This window comes from Cebidichthys violaceus, unplaced genomic scaffold (assembly GCF_023349555.1).
Source record: "Cebidichthys violaceus isolate CVI_PGR_0920_01 unplaced genomic scaffold, fCebVio1.0.p SCAF_4, whole genome shotgun sequence".
NCBI lineage: Eukaryota > Metazoa > Chordata > Actinopteri > Perciformes > Stichaeidae > Cebidichthys > Cebidichthys violaceus.
Window position 1 is genome coordinate 17,742,498 of NW_027176594.1, and position 19,633 is coordinate 17,762,130.

Below are 19,633 nucleotides of genomic sequence, written 5' to 3' on the forward strand. Positions count from 1 at the left end.
CTTGTCTCTGCATTCATTTCCACTGCTTTCTCCCTTTTTTTTCCTCTCCCTCCCTGTGACTCTTTCCCTCTACTCTTATTACACACTCTTGCTCCTGCCTGCCCCCCCCACCACCACCACCACTGCATCTCCTTTTCATTGTTTCCATTTATCCTCTCATCCACCTCTTCTTCGCTCCCTCCCTCTCTCTCTGCTCATCCAGTCTCCGTTCCTGTCGCTTGGCTGCACTCATCCATGCTGACATATCACCCTTATTGTGCCAGCGGTGCTCATCCGCAGTGTGAATGACAGAATGCACCCTTGGAGGGGAGGAGGAGAAAAGTAGGGAGAGAGAAGGGAGAAGGAGGAGTATATGTATCTGCGGACAGAAAGTTCACATTCAGTCGAGGCAAAGCTCAAAGATGGGAAGAAATGTACCAACTGATCTACTAAATGTTTTATACAGCTTCCGTTTTAACTAAGATATTTATGTAAAATACTTAGGAGAATGTATCCATTTATAATGCAGAACTACACTCTATAATTATGATGTAAAACTGTAATTATTGTAATGGGTTTTTATGATCCAAGATTTAAAGTGACTGAATAACAGCTTCAGACTTCAGAAGAAAGTGTATCTGTAATGATACACTTTCTTCTTTTAAATTGCTCGTATACTCATTTGTAAATTTAATTCATTCTTGATTTAGTCTATTAAGGTCCATATTATCAACATTGATTGAAGAATAAGAATCATTAAAACTAAGAAGGCTGCACACCCGTCTTATCAACATATGTCACGGTAATTGCAATCAGCACTGTCATTTGGCACAGTAACCAATATAACACATAGGCACAGAGCACCACCTAATGGTTATATAAGCCAGTACAACATGTGTTGGTGTTTGGCTGAGCGACGAGGGGGCAGAGAGCGACAAGATGCACAGTCAAGTGTTGGTAACAGTATGAACAATTTCCAGCTTTTGAGTCAAGCAGAAAGGCAGGTTTGCCAGCCACAAATGTGATGATGGAACATGGAAAAGACACATTTTGGAGGTGTTATTGTTTTTGTTTTTTTTTTATTTGTGAGGAGGCTACTCTGATTGGCAGGCAGAGGCTGCAGTGAGCATTCGCAAACCATCTGTTCTGCTTTTCAGATCTTTGACAACGAGCTGAAGGAGCAGGAGAGGGAGGTGTGCTTGGTCGACATCGCCTACGATGAGATCCCTGAGCGCTACTATAAAGAGTCCGAGGTGAGCTTGTGGAGGTGTGAGTGTGGAGATGCTCGCGGCTACTGGGAGTTAACGCTACTAAAGAGGCGTACGTGTAGCGTTGGATCTACAAGTGCTCTAGTAAGGCAATGTGATTGAGATGAAACAGTAGGATCACAACACAACACAAACTGTCTAACTCGTTTTACAGCCAATCTTTTCCAGTGAGAACGTTCCTCTCTCTCTCCATGAGTGTCTTTGAATGCCAGTATACAGTTAGTCATGCATGTAATTTCAGGGTCCACCTTGCCCCTCTGCTGGTGTGCAGAAAAGAGACGCCCGAAGTTCCAGGTTTATTATTTGTAATAATAAACATGCTTGTGTTCATTTTGACCGCATTGCAGGACTTGCGCTATTTCAAGTCAGAGAAGACGTCGCGTGGGATTCTTCAGGAGGGCTGGAGAGACACCCAGGACCCCATCATGTGCTCATACAAACTGGTCACCGTCAAGTTTGAGGTGTGGGGTTTGCAGACCCGTGTGGAGCAGTTCGTACACAAGGTGAGAGGTCGCCCCTGGGGTGAATGTCTTGTCATTTTTGTCAAACATTTAGTTGACCCTTGGCTTTAAGTTGTATACATACATACATACATACATACATACATACATACATACATACATACATACATACATACATACATACATACTTCTTTGGCCCAGTCCCTCAAACTATTTGGTCATTGTTGTTAAAAATGCAATTTTCAATGGTGTTCTGAGGCAGCTAGTTAAAGCCACTAAGCTAAATTGTAACTTTAAATCATAAAGACGAGAGGGTTGGGTATATGACCTTACTTCTACAGCCTGAATCTTGAATAGTTTGCTTTTAAACCTAACATTGATTTATAAAAAGACACGGTGAGTTACTGTTTTCTTACCGTCATCGCGTTGTGTTACAGGTTGTTCGGGATGTGCTGCTGCTGGGACACAGACAGGCATTTGCTTGGGTGGATGAGTGGATTGGTAGGTCTATCAGTCCTTCTCTATATACACTACAGCTTATTTACAGCTATTGGCACATTTCAGTCAACTATTTACTCACATTAGGTTATCATGAATGCATTGCCTAGACATTCACATTTCTTATATGAGAATATAGATGAAAGTAATCCCTTTTCATTGACGTGTATTGTGATTAACTGCTAGGGAATGCATATCTAGTTACATTTACAATGTATTTGTATGTGGTTAGATACGACCTTGCTTGAAGTGTTATGTTAATACTATTTGAAATGTTAGCACTTTTGTACCTACTTTGCTGATATAGATCAGTTGTGTGATGACTGTTTATTACCAGTATGCATGAAAAATCACTACACCTGCATCTAACCCCGTTGCTGCCAGTCACGCTCCTTCTTCTACAGCACGGATCCTCCTCTTGGTATCCAACCCACTAACTAACCCACCAGTGACAAACACTGCACTGTCGTGTTCGGGCACATTCACCGTTTGTTTCCAATTAAACCTGCATGATAAAAAAACTACTCTTAATCTATACACTTTCATGTTTCATGTTTGACAAATTCATATAAATGACTTTATTGAGAGTCGAGAGTAGAAACACTACTGGTATAAGTGCAGTACCGTTTCAATAATTCAATCTATATTTGGCACTATATTTCATATTAAAGCCAAATATGAAGTTGGTAAAAGAACTAAATATGCTTGTGTATATGTATAAACCTTGCCAGCAATACTGCAGTTTCATGAAGGAGTGATTTGTGAAGAAGAATAATGCGCTTGCTGAAACATGAAATCTGAGGGTGGTCGCACAAGAGGCAGCCCTGTTTGCAGCCTTTCTGGGCTAAGATAACAAGCCAGTTATCCTCTCCTCTCCTCTTTAGAACTACTAACCTTTATACCACAACTCCAAACAGCTTGGATGCTTGAAATACTTCCTAAATATTTTGAATGATGAATGATTTTGCCCAGAGATTAGGTGTTGCTTACTTACGCATCCAGTCATTCAACCTCTTCTTTGGGTTTGGATTGTTCTTGCTTTTATCTAATCTTGAAACTTCCTTGACCTTCCTTTCTCCCTCGCTCCTGGTGTGGCTCTGATTTGTCTAGCTGTCTCCTCTAAACTCTCTGGGTCATGAGGAGCTACCCCTTTTACCTCCTAAAGCTTTCACTTTAAAGCCGCTTTACTCACCCATGGAATGCAGCTTTTCCAACGTATCCTCTCCTTCACCACCCGTTTGTCAACCGGAGCCTCAGCATAGACGAGTACACAACATTTCGACCCCCAATCCACCCCTCCCCCCCTTCTTTCAGATATGACTTTGGATGACGTGCGGGATTACGAGAAACAAATGCATGAGCAAACCAACAATAAAGTTTGCAATGAGCCGCAAGAGCATTCCACCCCAAGCACATCTGCATCGGCTGACAAAGAGACCCATGACACACCAAGCGTATGTGTCGTTTACATTGTTTCTTGACTCCATTGCCCCAGCGCTGTCTCATACTTGACATGTTGCGTTGGTGACTGAATAAAGTTGTGTAATTTTGGGTAATTAGGACATATATTTTTGACTTTGATGTGCCTTTTTTTTTTTTCCTCTGGCCATGCCTGTGGCTCTAATAATAACTTGGAGTTATGGAAAGCTCCAGTTTCTGCCTTTTTGGTGTTTTGCAACTGTCTACAAAGAGTAAAATTAATCTGCTTTCCCAATTCTGCCTCTCATTGGTCTCAATTGATTTTTATTTTTTTTGTAATCCAGACATGACGATGGATGAGGTGAGAGAGTTTGAGCGCACCATCCAGGAGGCCACCAACCAGAAGATAGGGATTTTTCCGCCGTCGATCTCCATCAGCGAGACACCCCTGTCTTCCTGTTCCCTCACCGGCCCCGCCAGCGCCCCCACCACCCCCATGTGCACTGATGCGCCGGAGTCCCTCTCTGTCGCCAAGGACCGACCTCGCAAGAAGTCTGCTCCAGAAACCCTCACCCTTCCTGACCCTTCCACAAGTGGTGTTCCCCAGGGCACTTCCATGAGCCCACTTCCCATTTCAAACCACCTCCAGCCATCCACGCCACCCGCCTCCAACACTGATATTGCTGAGATGGACAAGCAGTAGAGGGACCTCGGGAAGTCTTCCCCCACCCTGTGCTTTACTTATTCCCCCAACCCCATTGTCTTAGTAGCCTAACCTCCAAACACCAGTGGCCAGACATTCAAGTTATCTAGCCATATCTAATGATTTGCCATAAACCTGGACACACAAGTCACGATCACCATTGAAGTCTACATCGGTGTCACTGATACCTTCCAGGCAGCTGTAGGCTTAGCCACCTGGCTGTGGTTGGCCTGTGAGTTTAGCCAGCCACATGTCTCATCTAATATTACAACCACCTGTGATGTCTAATCAAAACAAAGTGCATCTTTAGTTATTTTTTTTTTTGTTGAGCAGCATATGAATAAATCATTTTGAATGTTTCCTTATGTTTTCTTCAATCAGACGAGCCGATTGCTTTCAAACTGTTGAACTAAGAAGTAGTTGCCTTAGCGCCACAGAGCCGGTGGTGTTTATTAGTTTTGACAATGTGTGCGAATGAATGCCTGGCAAACCTGTCCTTTTGTGAAATGGTTGTATTTACTAAATTAGAACTCCATGACACAAACTACAGCAGCACAGTCTAACATTAGTTCTACTAACACGCACCAGAAGGACAGCCAAGTACCCTCAGAACAGAGCCACTGTAACTGTTTCCTGAGCAGGCCTGTGGATCAGATTGCACTCATCCTTTCAATCCCAAACTCCAATTCTACAACAGATGCAAGATCAGTACAATCATAGAGAGTTTACACCTCAGGTCTCCCAGACTCTGCCTGGCTCACCCTAAAGGCAGGGATGTTGCTGTACCGTTCTCTCCCTGCTTATTGCCAAACAGCCACATTTTATACCTCCACAGATATTACATTACAGCAACTATTGTATGTACTGTACCAGTCTACTTAACCCTTGGAATGTTTACACATCAGAAACCTTGGAACATTTGCATAACAGCAGTAATGTTGTACCTTAAGCTGTTTTATCTGCACTTACGGTTTTAGCATGCCAATGATGATCTGATTTTAAAATAGAATACGTTGGAAGTTTATTACTGCATATATCTTACTCGAGTTGACTGAGAGGTCAGTACAAAAACACCTACAGTAAAGTGTTGCCTGAAACTAATGCTGGACAATTTGATCAAAATCAGCAAATCGCATTATTGTCATATGTAGGAACAAGGCCATTTGGGTAGTTTTTAAACATTTGCTGATCTTTGTGCGCATGGAGATTCTGACTGCCCAAAGCTTGATTTGAGGAGAGAGGCACATGCATCAAGCTGACTTGAGAATGTGCTTTTGTTGGCTGCATAGCATTTTGCAGAACTGCTGATACGTTTTATTTTGCCTGTGCTGGTTGGTTATACTGAGCTGGTGGGCGTGTAAAATGATTTGGGCAAAGAGGAAATCCTTTGCAGCGCCCGGTTTTCTTTGTGCTGGGCTTGTTCTGCTAATTACCATCTAAAACCTTTTTTTTAAAGGAGGAACGAATGCATAACGACAGCAACTTATTCTTTTTCACACTGATATTACTTAAAGGGTTTTATATGCTGCATGGAATGTTCACAACGTATATACATATTGTGTGAAGTATATATGTATATACTGTAAATGAATGGATTGGTACAGTATATTTGGTGATGCAACTGTATGGGGGGGGAGAAAGTGAATGCCAACTTTGAAAGCGCTTCACTAATTTTGTATGATAGAAAAAGCTGATTTTGAGTGAAACGTAAGCATGCCCAGAGAATACAGGCCTAAAAAACGCTTTCAACTCAGTGCCTCTGCATGCAACTGTCGTTTCATCTCCTTCAAGTGAGTAAACCAAAATCTCTTTTATTTCATCTACAGAAACAAAAAGTGTCATTGCATTTCTTTGCCTGTTCTTGATCTCAAATGATGCATTTAACCAATAGTAGAAATGAGCTACAGCTGCTAAACTACAAGATATTCAGATCAAATCAATCACATCAAAGCACGCCATCAGACTCAAGTATCAGGGTTCACTTTTTTTTTGTATTTTAGGAAATTAGAACCCCCCCCCCCCCCCCCCCGTTCATATCAAATTACTTCTAACCTTACAGCGCAAATGCATTTTGCACTTTCCAGTCTTTGACACCTCATTTGACGATGAAGTGTGTTACACAGTCCTGTTGGGTTTGTTGGACCAAAGTCCTATAATACAGCATAGTGACTTCGACGAGAGCAGTTCCAGAAGAGAGTCCTTAGTGGTCTTGCCATAATAAAATGTTAATATTATGTACAGTTTCTCACTTGCTTTTGTTAAAAACAAAAAAAACAGCTGTAGCTATTTATCTGTAGCTGTAGCTTTTTGTCTTTGCTTTTTGAGGATACAAACGTTACATAGCAGTTATCGGCCCTCTGTATTGATTTATTATGTATAGATCATCCACAACTCTGATATGGACCATCTCTTTTGTCAGGAATACAGAGATCCAGGGATACGTTTGATCTACCATTGACTATTACAAGTAATGCACATAATATCCAATTGTGTGACATTAAGCTGTGCTCTGTTTAAAAGAGTAGCATATTGGGTATTGTAAATACTATAGTTCATGACTGATATGGTTTCTTACATTGAAACGTGTTTCAAGTTGCATTACTGATGTGAAAAGAATGTGCTCAAAGCTTTCAACATAGACGGATATTAAGTGTTTGTGCGATAAGGATGACCTCTTCAGCTGTAAATGAAGTTTCTTTAAATCTAGGAATAATGTCTATCTATGAAGTCATTGTCATCTATTGAGGATACTGAATTTCGTCGAGTTTATTCTTGTCAATAGAGTATCAAGAATCCTCATAGTGCACTTTTGACTCTCCTGTTGCTTTTGGTGACCATGCAGGGCAAAATAGTTTGTACACGTGAAAACGAAATGAAGCCTTTCTTTCAGTGGGGTAGCTGCTTTCTCGTTACTTGCCATGGTAGTTAAGAGGTGATTTACTTTTCTGTTATTCTTTGTAGTAAATCTGCTGTACTTTAAATGTGTGGTTGCTGTATTGTTTTGAAGGAACATCTTAATTAGTTTGTCGTTATTCTTTGGATTAAAGGACCAAGCTTTTTGCTCCCCCCCGCTCCTCTATTGCAGTTTACGTTTGGCCAGGCTGTTTCACTGTCTCCTGATAACTGGGACCCGTCTCACCAACCAGGATCACTGAGTTGGCTGTGCTGAACTGCTCCGAGTGGAACCAGTGACCGCCCAGTGTATTTCACTCGGTGCTGTAGATCGGATGCGGTTCTGTCTTTTTTTTGCAGCTTTCTGCATTAATCCTTCCTCGTGAAACGGGTCCTAAGCGTTTCCATTCTTATTCGGCTGCTGGAAGTCGCTCTCGGTTCTTCCACTTTATCTATTATTGTGTTTGCTATATTTTGAATTCCCTTTAAGGTTCATTTGGTTCTTTGTTGTAATTATTGTTTACTTTTGCTGAAACAGAAAAATAAACTTTACTAGTTATTGCAACAGTGTTATTCTTTCTGTTTTTTATGCATGTTTGACATAACCCCTTATGTATGTTTTGTCCAGGAAACCATACTGTGCTGTTTGCAAAGTAACGGTTTCTTAGTACTTCATGGGGCCTTTTGAAATATTAAACTGGCCCTCTTTACCAGCAGCTGATGGTGATCTTCACTCAACATGCATCCTGTCCAACCATTTAAAGGATAAATCCACCCTAAACACTAACCCTATTTAAAACTCATCCTCCAGTCATTTCTGGACTCATTTTAGTTTTCTGGTGTATTTGTCCTGTTTTTGTTGGATAACTGGCTCAACTAAAATGTAAAGTCAATGGTGGAAGGCGATACTAATATATTTTATTTAGGTAAAAGTAGTATACACAAAGAACACCAAATTCCAAGTAAAACTCTTAACATGCCCCGTTCTGGGGACTAATTCAAAGTTTGAGTGTAATGTATTATCTGGCCGAAGTATAGCTAATTTAAATAAAATTGAAATGCAAAGTTGTCATAGTTGGAAATTTCACACAAACCTTTTTTAAAAGTCTCTTGTATTTAAGGTGATGTATGGTGGTGTAATCAGACATTGATTAATAAGAAACGTACAAGAACAATGAAGCTGGTGCAGTAAAGTAAAATGAGTAAAATATATATACTTTTTTTTTTATGTGAATATGCAACAAAGTATGCAAAAATTCCAAAACACAGCCTCTGTCATTGAAAGACTCGACATCATGTTTGTGCTTAGGGTGTGTGTAGTTAGGCTTCAGCTAACTACTTCTCTCAACACTGATGAATATAGATATTCATTGTTGGATTTTTTTTTAAGCTCTCCAAAAAAACATTGTTCTGCACTGGATTACAAAGCTTCAGAAAGGGCCACGAATGCTTTGGAGGCAATTTAAAGGGAGTTTCTAGACCGCAGTGTTTCAGAGATGATCGAAAACCAGTTATTGTATACGACATCGCCGACCTCGGCAGGTTTTAATATGTCATCCATCTGTACCAAGGCCTCTCGTGCATTATTGCTTCATTATAATTCACTCACTAATGCATTCCCTGCTCCCTGCTTGTCACCTGTTGGGGTGTCATGCCAAAAGTGATCGTCTGCCAAAAACTGATTTGTCGAGTGTTTGAGCTATAATAATGAAAATATGATGAGCTATATCAACAGGTAAAAAGGACTGGGTGAGCCATAATCTCTCCAATATAACCCTCAGGAAGGAAATCAAGTCACTTTGAGACACAAATAACCTCTCAGTGACACGGTAGGTGCTGTAATCACCGGAAAAGAGATCATTTCTATAACCCATCTGTAAATCATATAAACACATGCTAGTTTTCACTTGTCTTTTGTTGTTGGTTCGCAGGGAGAAGATATGACTTGTTGGGGGAGCAGCAGGCTGGAAGGAGACGAGGAAACTAAGGTGAGGAGAAGTGGACCTAAAAAACACTACCTTCTTTACGGCCCTATATCAAAAATAACTCATTTTTCAGAAGGCTTTACGGTCTGCACAGCAAATGACATCCTCGGTCCTTCGACAGAGAAATGGGGGAAAAAAAATATGGCATGCCATGAAAAATGTATAAAAAAAGTCACAAAATGTCATAGTGTAATATGGGAAAAAGGGTAATGTCATACAAGTAATAGTACAGTATCTTATCAAAAAACACAATCGAATAGAATATCAAAAATTGTCTTAAAAATGTTATGGTTTATATAGTATTGAAACGACATTGTATAGTATTTCATAAAAAAGTAATTGTATAGAATGTGAAAGTAACAAAAACTCATAGTAATGTGTATTGACAAAAGTCATAGTAAAAAAAAAAAGTCATAGTAATGTATGTCAATAAACAGCCACGGTCATAGTGTAGTGTGTTGGAAAATAAATCCTGGTTTAGCATGTCAAATAGGTCGAACAAGTCAGTATTGTATGCTATGTTGAAAAAACAGCCATAAAAATGCCGTAGTATATTTTGTCTATAAAAAGCCATAGGATAATATGTTGAAAAAAAGCCAATGTATAGTAAATCAGAAAAGGTAATAATATATGTGGAAAAACAACTTTGAAAAAATCCTAATTTATTATGTTGAAGAAAGGTCATAGCATAGTTTATCAGAAATTATGTTATTGCATGTCGAAAAAAATTCATAGTGTGTTGAAAATAAGCCATTGGATAGTATGTGGAATAAAAGCCCCAAAAAAGTCATTTAAAAGTGTCATATTACAGTAGATTATAGTATGTTATAGTAAAGAAAATATTAAAAGTCATAGTATACTTGGCCCCTCTTGCTGTGAGGCAACAGTGCTAACCACTACACCACCGTGAAGCCCATATAGTATGCCTAAAATAGTCCTAAATAGTAAAAACGTTACAGTATAGTATGTTGAAAAAACTCATACTATATTATGTTGAAAAAAGTCATAAGAAAAAGGTTTTCTTTAATTGAAATAAACAGGGCAGAGAAAGTATTGAAGATACACCAGAAAAAGAATCACAGAATATGATCTGCTATACCCTGGACTTCACAGATCAATGCTACATAACAGTGTCAGAATTAAAAATCCTGTCCCAGTCATAATGCATGTCTGAACTACGGCCTCTGTAGGGAAGTTTATTGTTCACCACCATCAACAAACACTTCTCTTTAAACGGAATATCCCCTTCATGCAACAGTATTTCTCAAATTTGCCACCACGATTTTAATAAGAATAAATTCTGTAACTATCTAGTGAAACCCTAAAAATAAATGTGAGTATAGTCCATTGAGTTGAGTCTGGCATTGCTGTTCTAGCAGATTCAGGCGCTTCTACATCAGCATCACTTTGGTTGGATGGCTGCAGCAAATCTACACCATAAAGAATGGGTTACGTGACAAATTATTTAAGTAACTCTTCCAGTTTTTTCAGAAAAACAAAGTTATTTATGTTATAACAAAATAAAATAAAATGATAAAATAAAAAAATATTTTTATATCAAGAATTTATATTAATTTTTAAAGAGATATTAGTACCAATGCTATTATTCAAATGGGAGGAAATAATTTCTTTAAGCCGTGGAAATTCAAACACATCTGATGAAAAAAATAAAAGCTATAAAAGACTTGATTCATGTGCAATAATTCCACAATTCCACTGCAATTCCCATTCATATCCCGTTTACTTCCAAAGGAGAGAAACCACAACACTGGTCCAGAGATAGTGTGATATGCTCGCTGCGTGCCCTCCGGTGGATGTTGTGTTAAGTGCAGCTGTAGTCACAGGGGCGGTGGTGGTAGATTCTCTAGCCTGTCCCACACATGTCCCCACGTTACCTACTTTGTCCACAGCAGACAGCTCTACATTCTGTGAACAGCAGGAGGCTCTGTAGGTAGCCACTGTAATGTTCTCACCGCCTGCTCCAGCCACTGTGCTAGTATTTAGGGTACCGTTCCCTTTGCGGATGGCGACGCTCTCAATGCCAGTTCCGTTGATGCCATCGGTGAGATTGGCGATGAATTCCCACTGGGAGGAAGTGCAGAGCGATGAAGAGGATGGACAAACGGTGGATGAACTGACTACCTGGCACACTGGGCGGGTCACATCTGTCACCTGGAGAGACAGAAACAGGAAGTGGGAGAGATGAACAAATGAGACGGGAATGGGACATCATCCTTATCATTAACAACAAGGAAAGGAACCAGAACAAAATGGGATTTTATCAGCAATTTTTCAACAAACCTTTGACACATTAGTTTAAATATTACAATAACACCATCAAAGAAAAGAGATGAAACACAAATCAAACATGAATATATTATGTATTTGACCATTATTCAATATAAGTGATTTAACTGGGATATATTGATGTTGGAAAATGTGACACATACTGCTCGCCACCTCACTCCAATCTCTTGCTCTTGCAGTAATTGTCACCAAACTGCTACCATATCCTGCTTCCCTTTATTCCACATCCACAGTTGTTCCTCTCACCTTTGCAACAACAGACAACCTGAGGACAGCGTAGTTGATGTCGTTGGCAGCTGTATTTTCTGCCTCAATGGTCAGGGTCACGTCTGATCCCGATGCAGCGCTGGCTGGTGCTGTTAAGGTGACGGTGCCGTTGGCTTTGCCTCCACTGCCGGCCGCTATGGTAACGGTGCTGGGTGAAGTTGAAGTATAGCTGCGGTCGTTGTTCGCTCGAACTGTGAACGTCCCGGTCGCAGAGTCATTAACAACTCCATTGGTGGTTGTGGCGACTGTGAAAGGGATGGAGATGGTGGAGCCTGGTTCAATGTTGGTGTTGTTGGCTAGGGCCTGAAGAAGTGAGGGGAAAATAAGAGGGGGGCGGGGGTGGATATAGTTACACATATCCTGTTCTAATGTATGGAATAACAGTATATGTGGTACGAATGATGGCAGAACCAAACAAGCTTGAGTCATTAGATTAATACAAGATCCTGTGTTTGGTCAAGTTTGTCTTTAAATCTCCAATCGACCAACAATAATATAAAAATATCCCATTATTGGATGTGATTGCCATTTTATGTTGTAAATATGATATTAGCAAGGCAACAGGGATGATTTTTTTTAACCACGCCAGCAGTTCTAGAGATAGCGATGTTGACCGGTCCGTCCATCACTTTGGTACAGACTGAAATATTTCTGTTTTCTAACTATTGGGTAGATTGGCAGCACATTTTCTGAGGACATTCATGGTCCCATGAGGATGGAGCCTAGTAACTGAGGTGACTTTTCCCTCTAGCGCCACAATGAGGTAGACATTTGTGGTTTTGACTGTAACGTCTCGACAACCATTAGATGAATTGCAATATTGAAATATGGTACAAATGTTTGTCACCCTAAAAATGACTTTTTTGTCCCTAATGATGACATCTTAGTCCAAAACATTTTCATTACTTTTTAGTTTTGGTTTATGACCAAACAAATGACACTCCCATCCGCCTCAGCATTTTAAGTTTAATGCTAGCTAATGTTAGCATTCCATTACCAAAATAAGATAATGAACATGGTAAACATCATACTTGCTAAATATCTGCATGTTAGCATTATTATTATTGTGAGGATGTTAGCAGTTTGCTCAAAACACCACCGTACACGAGACCCTAACATGACTGCAGACTCAGTCTTACTTAACTATGACGATATTGGTACTATTTCTTTTAGTTTAAGTCTATACCGCTGGTTATTTCATTGAATGGGAATTACCATAAACTAGTCCAGTAGTCATGAAGACCTGTCAAGATTATTTACTTTCTAAATGCTGAGGCTAAGTGAAGAACTGCGACGGAACGCTGAATGTGATTGAGCTCACAGTAACAGAGATGCTGGATGTCTTGATCTGTGTGGAGGCTTGTCTCTGGAAGCTGCTCTGTGTTGACCTGGACGCGGAGCCGCTGTCCTCTCCTTTTAGGCGAACCACAAATTCACCTGCCGGGACTCCAGTGAATGTCACCAGGAAGTTACCACTTCCCACCGACTGTGGAGGTAAGAGCATGAGATGGTCAGAATGACAGCATTTTGTCTATTTTTGACTACTGCAGTTTCTAGTATTATTTGCCTGAAATGTTACTGCTTTACACAACATATTTAAAAAAAAAAAAAAAATCTAGACTACAGTGGAACTTTTGTCTGTTGCAGACTCGCCTTGTGAGTTAGACTGCGGCAACCGTCAGGACATTCTAGTATTCAAGATGTGAGGGTCAGCTACCAGCGTAGCGACATTAACTACAGTTCAAAGCAGAAAATATAACATCTTTTTATATGGAAATAGTTACTGGGTGTGGCCCTTTAAGTTCATCAAGTGTAATATGTGACGTGCCTGCAGGGATCCGTTGACCTCTGTTGGCCCTGAGCTGTCAAACAGAGTGACCTCTGTGACCTTTACTGTGTCACTGCCTGTTACGGAGACCAAGAGGCTGGCATTACCACCTGTTGAGACAAGAGAGAAGGGGAAACCAGATGAGTGTGACTGCTTCATCATTACACTTCAACAGTGTTTGTCCATAACTAAATAACTAAAGAGGACTAAGAGGCTCCCCCATATGTATGTGTATATATATATATATATATATACTGTATATATATATATATATATATATATACTGTATATATATATATATATATATATATATATATACTGTATATATATATATATATATATATACTGTATATATATATATATATATACTGTATATATATATACTGTATATATACACACACACACACCTCAAGAGAATTGTTCAAATTGTAAAATGAAAATAATTATGAAAGTGGTCTGACCTGAAAGAGGACGTCCCTCCTTTAGACTGAAGTCTCCGTGGGCTCCCTCATGAGCTTCCACAAGATTGAAAATGAAGTTCACTGAGCTTTGACCTGATGTACGCACACACACACACACACACACACACACACACACACACACACACACACACACACACACACACACACACACACACACACACACACACACACACACACACACACCCCAAAAAGATCAGTAGGGCTACCATTTGCAAACACAGCTGTAAACAAAGACCTGCTGAGTAAAATCGTTCTCTCATATGAAGTGATCTCTATCCTATTACTGACCTGTGACCTTAACAGAGTAGGGGTTATTAGAGTTAACTCTAATTTCCCATGAACCGGTTTGATTGTCAGTGTTGAGGCTTAAACGACGTAGGTTTCCTGCTGTGGTGAAAGATGCCAGAGGACCACTGGACTGACTGGAACTCTGAGACACACCTGGAGGAGAAAAAAACCAAAAACATGTTAAAATAACACTTTGGCCTACCAGCAAAACCAAGCTAAAGATGTTCTAATGGCAGTCAATGGAGGGAGTTAAAGGTTGGAAGCACAATAGCAATAACAACACCTGTAGAGCTGGTGAGATCAAAAGTGAGAGATGATGTTCCTGTGATGTAGGCAGTCATGTTCCTTAGTGATCCATCAACAGTAAACGTAAAATTATCAGGCCGTCCAGGATTACTCACTACCTGAAAAACTGTCACCTGAAAGAAGAAGGGACATAAACAGCTATAGTTTATACACTGTACAGCAGCATCTTTAATCAGGTAGGATTTTCCTGTTCAACGTCTTACCACAGCAGTGGCTGATGAATCCTTTATTACGCTCGTAGCCAGAGAGAGGTTCGACTTGGTGACCTCAATGGCCTGACCTCCAGAGGCTCGGGCTAGGTCCCGGTACAGCTGCGCATCTGATTGGCTCATTGAACGTGAACTCACACGCTGAGAACTTCTGCGGCGCCGTCGACTAGCCAGGACGTCTGTCAACATGAAAGTAACCTAAAGTATTCGGATAGAAAAAACATGTAAAGGTTATATTAGACCCAGATACATGTCCACATTTGTTTACATACTATTTTTTTAATTTCTTTATTGAAATTTAGAGAGCAAGGATGGCTAAAAAGTGAACTCTTACCACAGACTTGGAGCTCTCTATAAGGGCTGTGATGGTGCTTTTCAGGTAAGCATCTTTAGCTGGAGCGTCAGTGAAGACAAAGATCTCAGAGGAGGGGGGAGCAGCAGTCAGGGCAAGCTGTCCGGGACAAGAACACATATTATTTGTTAATAAAAATAGTCTTAATTAATTATTAAACAAACATAGAACATGACAAGATTTGATTTCAATGAAAAGTAATTTTATATAAAAAAATAAATAAAATTAAAGTAAGGCTGAGCAATAATTTTATTTGAACATTTATCATTCATCACACCTGCAGTCCAGACAGGCACAACTCTGGGATGTCTCCTCCTCCACTTGCAGTCAGCTTGTTGATGTTGTCTTTGAAGATATCTGCATCGGTTGTCATAATCAGAGGTCCAAAACCTGGAGACAGAGTAGATAACCGGTACCACTTACTGTCACTCACTTAACCACACATTTTATTTTGACTAGGGCTAAAGCGCACACGCACAGTTTACAATGGCAGAAAACAAATTGCAGTTTTAGAAAACTTTTTCTTATTGTTCACAGTAGAGCAAACTTTTATTTGGAAGCAGCATAAGCTAGTAAATTCTACTTAAACGTGATCAAACGTCACTCATGAACTCCACACTATGTCTGTACCTGGGTCATTGAAGGGTACCAATATGTAGGCAGAGGGCTCCTGCTGGGTTCCCCTCTTACTGTCAATGATGTCGAAGGAAACTCTCTTAGCCTCGGCTATGTCATCGCTCATACTGCCTGTGGTGTCAATGACAAAACACAGCACAGAGGACTGGGAGAGGCCCATCAATCTGTGTGAACACAAGAGAGACAAAACATCATTACCTGATACGGCTGATCGAGGGGATTTCATCTGTCATCAATCAATGTTGACCATTTGACCTTGCGAACAGAGCGTTTTTTAGAGGCAGCCCAGTAAGCCTGTTTTTTTTTCTGATTTGCAAGACAAAAGACTCCAACTGTCCTGATTAAAGCTGAGATAGATTGTTTGAAAAGTGCAAGCTTCACAGACATCTGCGAGACATATAATATTTCAATGTGAAGCACTTTCTTTGCTTTAATTTGGTGTTAAATCACCCTCCACCCTACATTCATCCTTCGGTGGCCATATTTTTTTATTTTTATTTTTTGCAGTTTTGTAGGTCTCCAAATGGCTCAGGTGTGGTTGGCCCATACCGCAGGAAGTTCTTGTCTCCGACAGCTAGTCTGATGTCCTCCAGTAGCTCGATAGTGGCATTCACAGCCAAATCAGCTGCTTTGTGGTGAAGAGAGCCATGGCTGGACCCAACATCATCCTTATTAATGCCTCCCACTGGGTCACGTCTGCTCGTCTGGTCAAATGATCCACCGTGGCTGCATTTACCTTCAAGCAGAGAGAATATGTTTGTTGTGTAACGTACACACATCTGGTCACAAGACCTTACAGTGGAACAGAACAAACGTGCGGACGCTTCCTTAAAGTCACCTGCAGGTTTCGCTGAGGAGAAGATGTTGAAGTACCCTGAAGTGAGAAGCCCCTGCTGCAGCAGGTCAGGCAGGAGGTTGTTGTCACAGTTACCTCCTGTACAGTTTCTACATGTTGGTGTACTTAGGCCTGCAGCAAATTTAAGAACAAAAAAATAAAATCAAAAATCAAACCGGGCACGGTTAACTCCTCTGAAAACATGGGATAACATATTCAAAACAAATCAGTTTTACAAATTGTATTTAAATGTAAGTCTGTTACTGGTATGAATAATTATAATTTATATTACAGATTAAATTGGGAGATGAAATTCAGAAATCCCTCTTGAATGGTGAGTAAAGGGCTCTTTGTGACAGTTTGATGTAGTTCAGTTTAAAAAAAATAAAAATACAAAGCATGTACTGTGTGGGTACTAAGTTGTAGGCTTGTGTGTTAAGTGAAATATTGAGCAACAATGTACTGATTTTCATCTGTGGACTGCGTGATTGAACGCATACCACGTCAGGGTGGAGATTTGTTAACTGACAGGTGACAAATAAACTGACAATGTGCCTTGTGTGATTTCTCGCTCAAGCACATACAGTAAACAGTAACCAGGGAGCAGTTTTGTGGGCAAGAGTTCAATCAGACAGTTCAGAGAGTCAAATCAGCCATCTTCACATATAACCACAGTTCCTACCTGCCAAGTTCTCGAGAGGTTGGTCTGGTTTGATCAGGGTGCTGTAAGGAGCATTGTTCCCCAGCTCCACCCAGTTACTGTGGCTGTAGAAGTCCTTGACATACAGAAGCAGAAACATCATTCACCACATCACCACTGCTTGTTGTTTTGACCATGCCCCTGATCTTAACTCTCACCTGTAGGGTATGACAGACTCTTCCAAGAGTCCACCTCCCTGCGACAAAGTCCTCCAGCTTCACACTGGCCTTCACGGCGGACACACCTCAGCAGCAGAATAGAGAACAGAGAGAGTTAGCCGCTAACTGAACCCGCACTTTGCAGGAAGTAACTTTTACAATTGTTGTTTCGTGGACGTCTTGAGTGGGAAAGCAATGTTTGATGTGTACCTGCTGTTATGACATCCCGTCCTCCCTGGAAGGTCTCATCATCAAAATGGTGCTCCTCACTCAGCGCAAAAACCACGTCCACTTTTGCGTTGCCGAAGATCATATTGGCGATGGACGTTTTGAACATGACAGTCGAGAGGAGAGAGGTGGAGGAACCTGTAGAGGAACAGGCCCTTTGCACCTTGTCGATTGACAGGCTGTCATCAATCTGGAGACAATGACACGACAAATTACCGAGTGCACTTTGTGAAATCGTTAATCATTAATACAGACTCATGTATCGCCATCTTTCTGTGGTTTTTCTGAGGACAAACTATGTGAGTGATCTGGGCACAGAGAGTGGGAGCCAGAGCTCAAAAAAGGGAGCAGGTTGCTAAAAACAAACAAAGAGACAACAATACCTCCAGGGACTACCATGAAATCTTAAGTTATGCACTTGGTTTAGCTGTAAGTAATTCATTTATTCATGATTTGCCATCATTGTGTCCAAAGGGTTGACCCTAAGTTCCTTCAGTCAAACTGCATGTTTGATTCTCTCCTGGGGAAACATTTTTTTTAAAACACCACCACAAGGTTTTATGTGTAATAATTGTCCCCATATCATGAAATAGAAATAATGTAAACATACAATACATCATCTAGACATTTGAATGCACCACAGTCACTCCAGCTGCTCTGTTTCAGTGTGGCTTTCCGACTCACAGTCAGGCTGAAGTCCCGTCCCTCAGAGGCGGCAATATCTCGGCAGACCTCGGCCGTCTTTCTGAGGACTGCCCTCTGTGTGATGTCGAGGTGAGTGGTGGAATTCCCATCAAGGGAGAAGAGTGGTTGGAAGCTGTTAATGAGGCCTGGCAGGGAGATGACCAGCGCCACCATGAACAAGACTGCCATGATGGGCAACGAAGCTGGAGAGGAAGAAATCTAAATTGTTCTTTCTCTAAACCTTCTCAACTGTCCCAACTACCTCCCTCTACCTGTTTTCTTTCCTTCACGTTTTTGCCCAAAACAAATTCAGACTGAGCAGAAGTAGGATAAAATCTCCTCCACTGATTGCAGTAACTCCACAATGGGTGGTTACTGGCAGTGAACCAGGTAAAATGAGGCAAGTGAAACCACCTGAGGAAGAAAAACAATGTGACAGTCAAGACTGACATTTTACAACAAATACAGTTTACATTAATAAACAGATGGCATTGGTGCAACACGATATCATGAGATTACATTAAAACATTTATAAAAGAGGATGCATTTATCAAATATGAGAATCTCTACTTCTATATTTTCAACTTAATCCCAAAGAAAATAAGATTTACAGCATCTCATGTGCTATTTAAATATATTTTGAAATCATGGTTTGACCTAATCTGAAAGACAGCAACCTCATATTTTAAATAGGAAAAAGAAAAATGCCATTATTACTACTACTATTACTACTAATAATTAAAGTAATACAATAATTAAAATTATAATATGTGTAAGATTACTCAAGATTAATGCCCATTAACTACACACAATTAACGATATACAAATGCAGATATATTTCCCTTACCCCGTGTGCACTCTGCGTTTTAGCAGTCCAGACTTATTCAGACGTTGGCACCGCTTCAGTCTTCCTTTGCCAGCAGTACCTGTTTACACTCAGATAATATCGTGCAAACTGTTAGACCTGTGCGTTTCCTGTGTTATCTGGAAATTTTAAGAGTGTGTGTGCTGAGAGACAGTGAGTGTGTGCCCTCCTTCTTCCCTCTTATAGTTGCGTCCGTCTTCAGTGACTGAGCTGATGAATAGAACTACCAAATAGCTTACATTTTTTCTGCTTGTGCTTTCTTTGTATGCAATACATCCTATTG

The 19,633-nt window shown here is 40.4% G+C and overlaps 2 protein-coding genes across 2 annotated transcripts in view; one reads left to right on the forward strand and one right to left on the reverse strand.

Annotated features, from left to right (window-relative positions):
* Window positions 1–7,785, forward strand: part of LOC137884754 (cytoplasmic phosphatidylinositol transfer protein 1-like) — a 59,155-nt gene extending 51,370 nt beyond the window's left edge. The window contains exons 6-9 of the mRNA XM_068726747.1: window positions 1,137–1,232; window positions 1,595–1,750; window positions 2,146–2,209; window positions 3,970–7,785. Of these exons, the coding sequence (XP_068582848.1) occupies window positions 1,137–1,232; window positions 1,595–1,750; window positions 2,146–2,209; window positions 3,970–4,328 (675 nt within the window). The 3' untranslated portion in view covers window positions 4,329–7,785. The remainder of the gene's footprint in view (window positions 1–1,136; window positions 1,233–1,594; window positions 1,751–2,145; window positions 2,210–3,969) is intronic.
* Window positions 7,786–10,011: 2,226 nt separating this feature from the next.
* vwa10.2 (von Willebrand factor A domain containing 10, tandem duplicate 2) lies at window positions 10,012–19,394 on the reverse strand. Its single transcript, XM_068727117.1, has 18 exons — window positions 19,333–19,394; window positions 18,486–18,899; window positions 17,784–17,991; window positions 17,574–17,659; window positions 17,398–17,491; window positions 16,719–16,847; window positions 16,430–16,616; window positions 15,875–16,044; window positions 15,522–15,634; window positions 15,227–15,343; window positions 14,887–15,090; window positions 14,661–14,796; window positions 14,378–14,530; window positions 14,069–14,161; window positions 13,608–13,717; window positions 13,101–13,265; window positions 11,759–12,082; window positions 10,012–11,377 (listed from the first exon to the last, which is right to left on the reverse strand). Exons 2-18 carry the CDS (start codon window positions 18,672–18,674, stop codon window positions 10,946–10,948), a joined length of 2,910 nt encoding a protein of 969 aa, XP_068583218.1. The 5' UTR covers window positions 18,675–18,899; window positions 19,333–19,394; the 3' UTR covers window positions 10,012–10,945.
* Between the last annotated feature and the right edge of the window lie 239 nt (window positions 19,395–19,633).

Coding starts and splice junctions, on each gene's coding strand:
- vwa10.2 (XM_068727117.1), bottom strand. CDS start 18,674: ATGGCAGTCTTGTTCATGGTGGCGCTGGTCATCTCCCTGCCAGGCCTC. Junction 16,045..16,429: donor GGAGACAAGAACTTCCTGCG/GTATGGGCCAAC, acceptor GTGTTCACACAG/ATTGATGGGCCTCTCCCAGT. Junction 13,718..14,068: donor GGAGGGACGTCCTCTTTCAG/GTCAGACCACTT, acceptor TTGTCTCAACAG/GTGGTAATGCCAGCCTCTTG.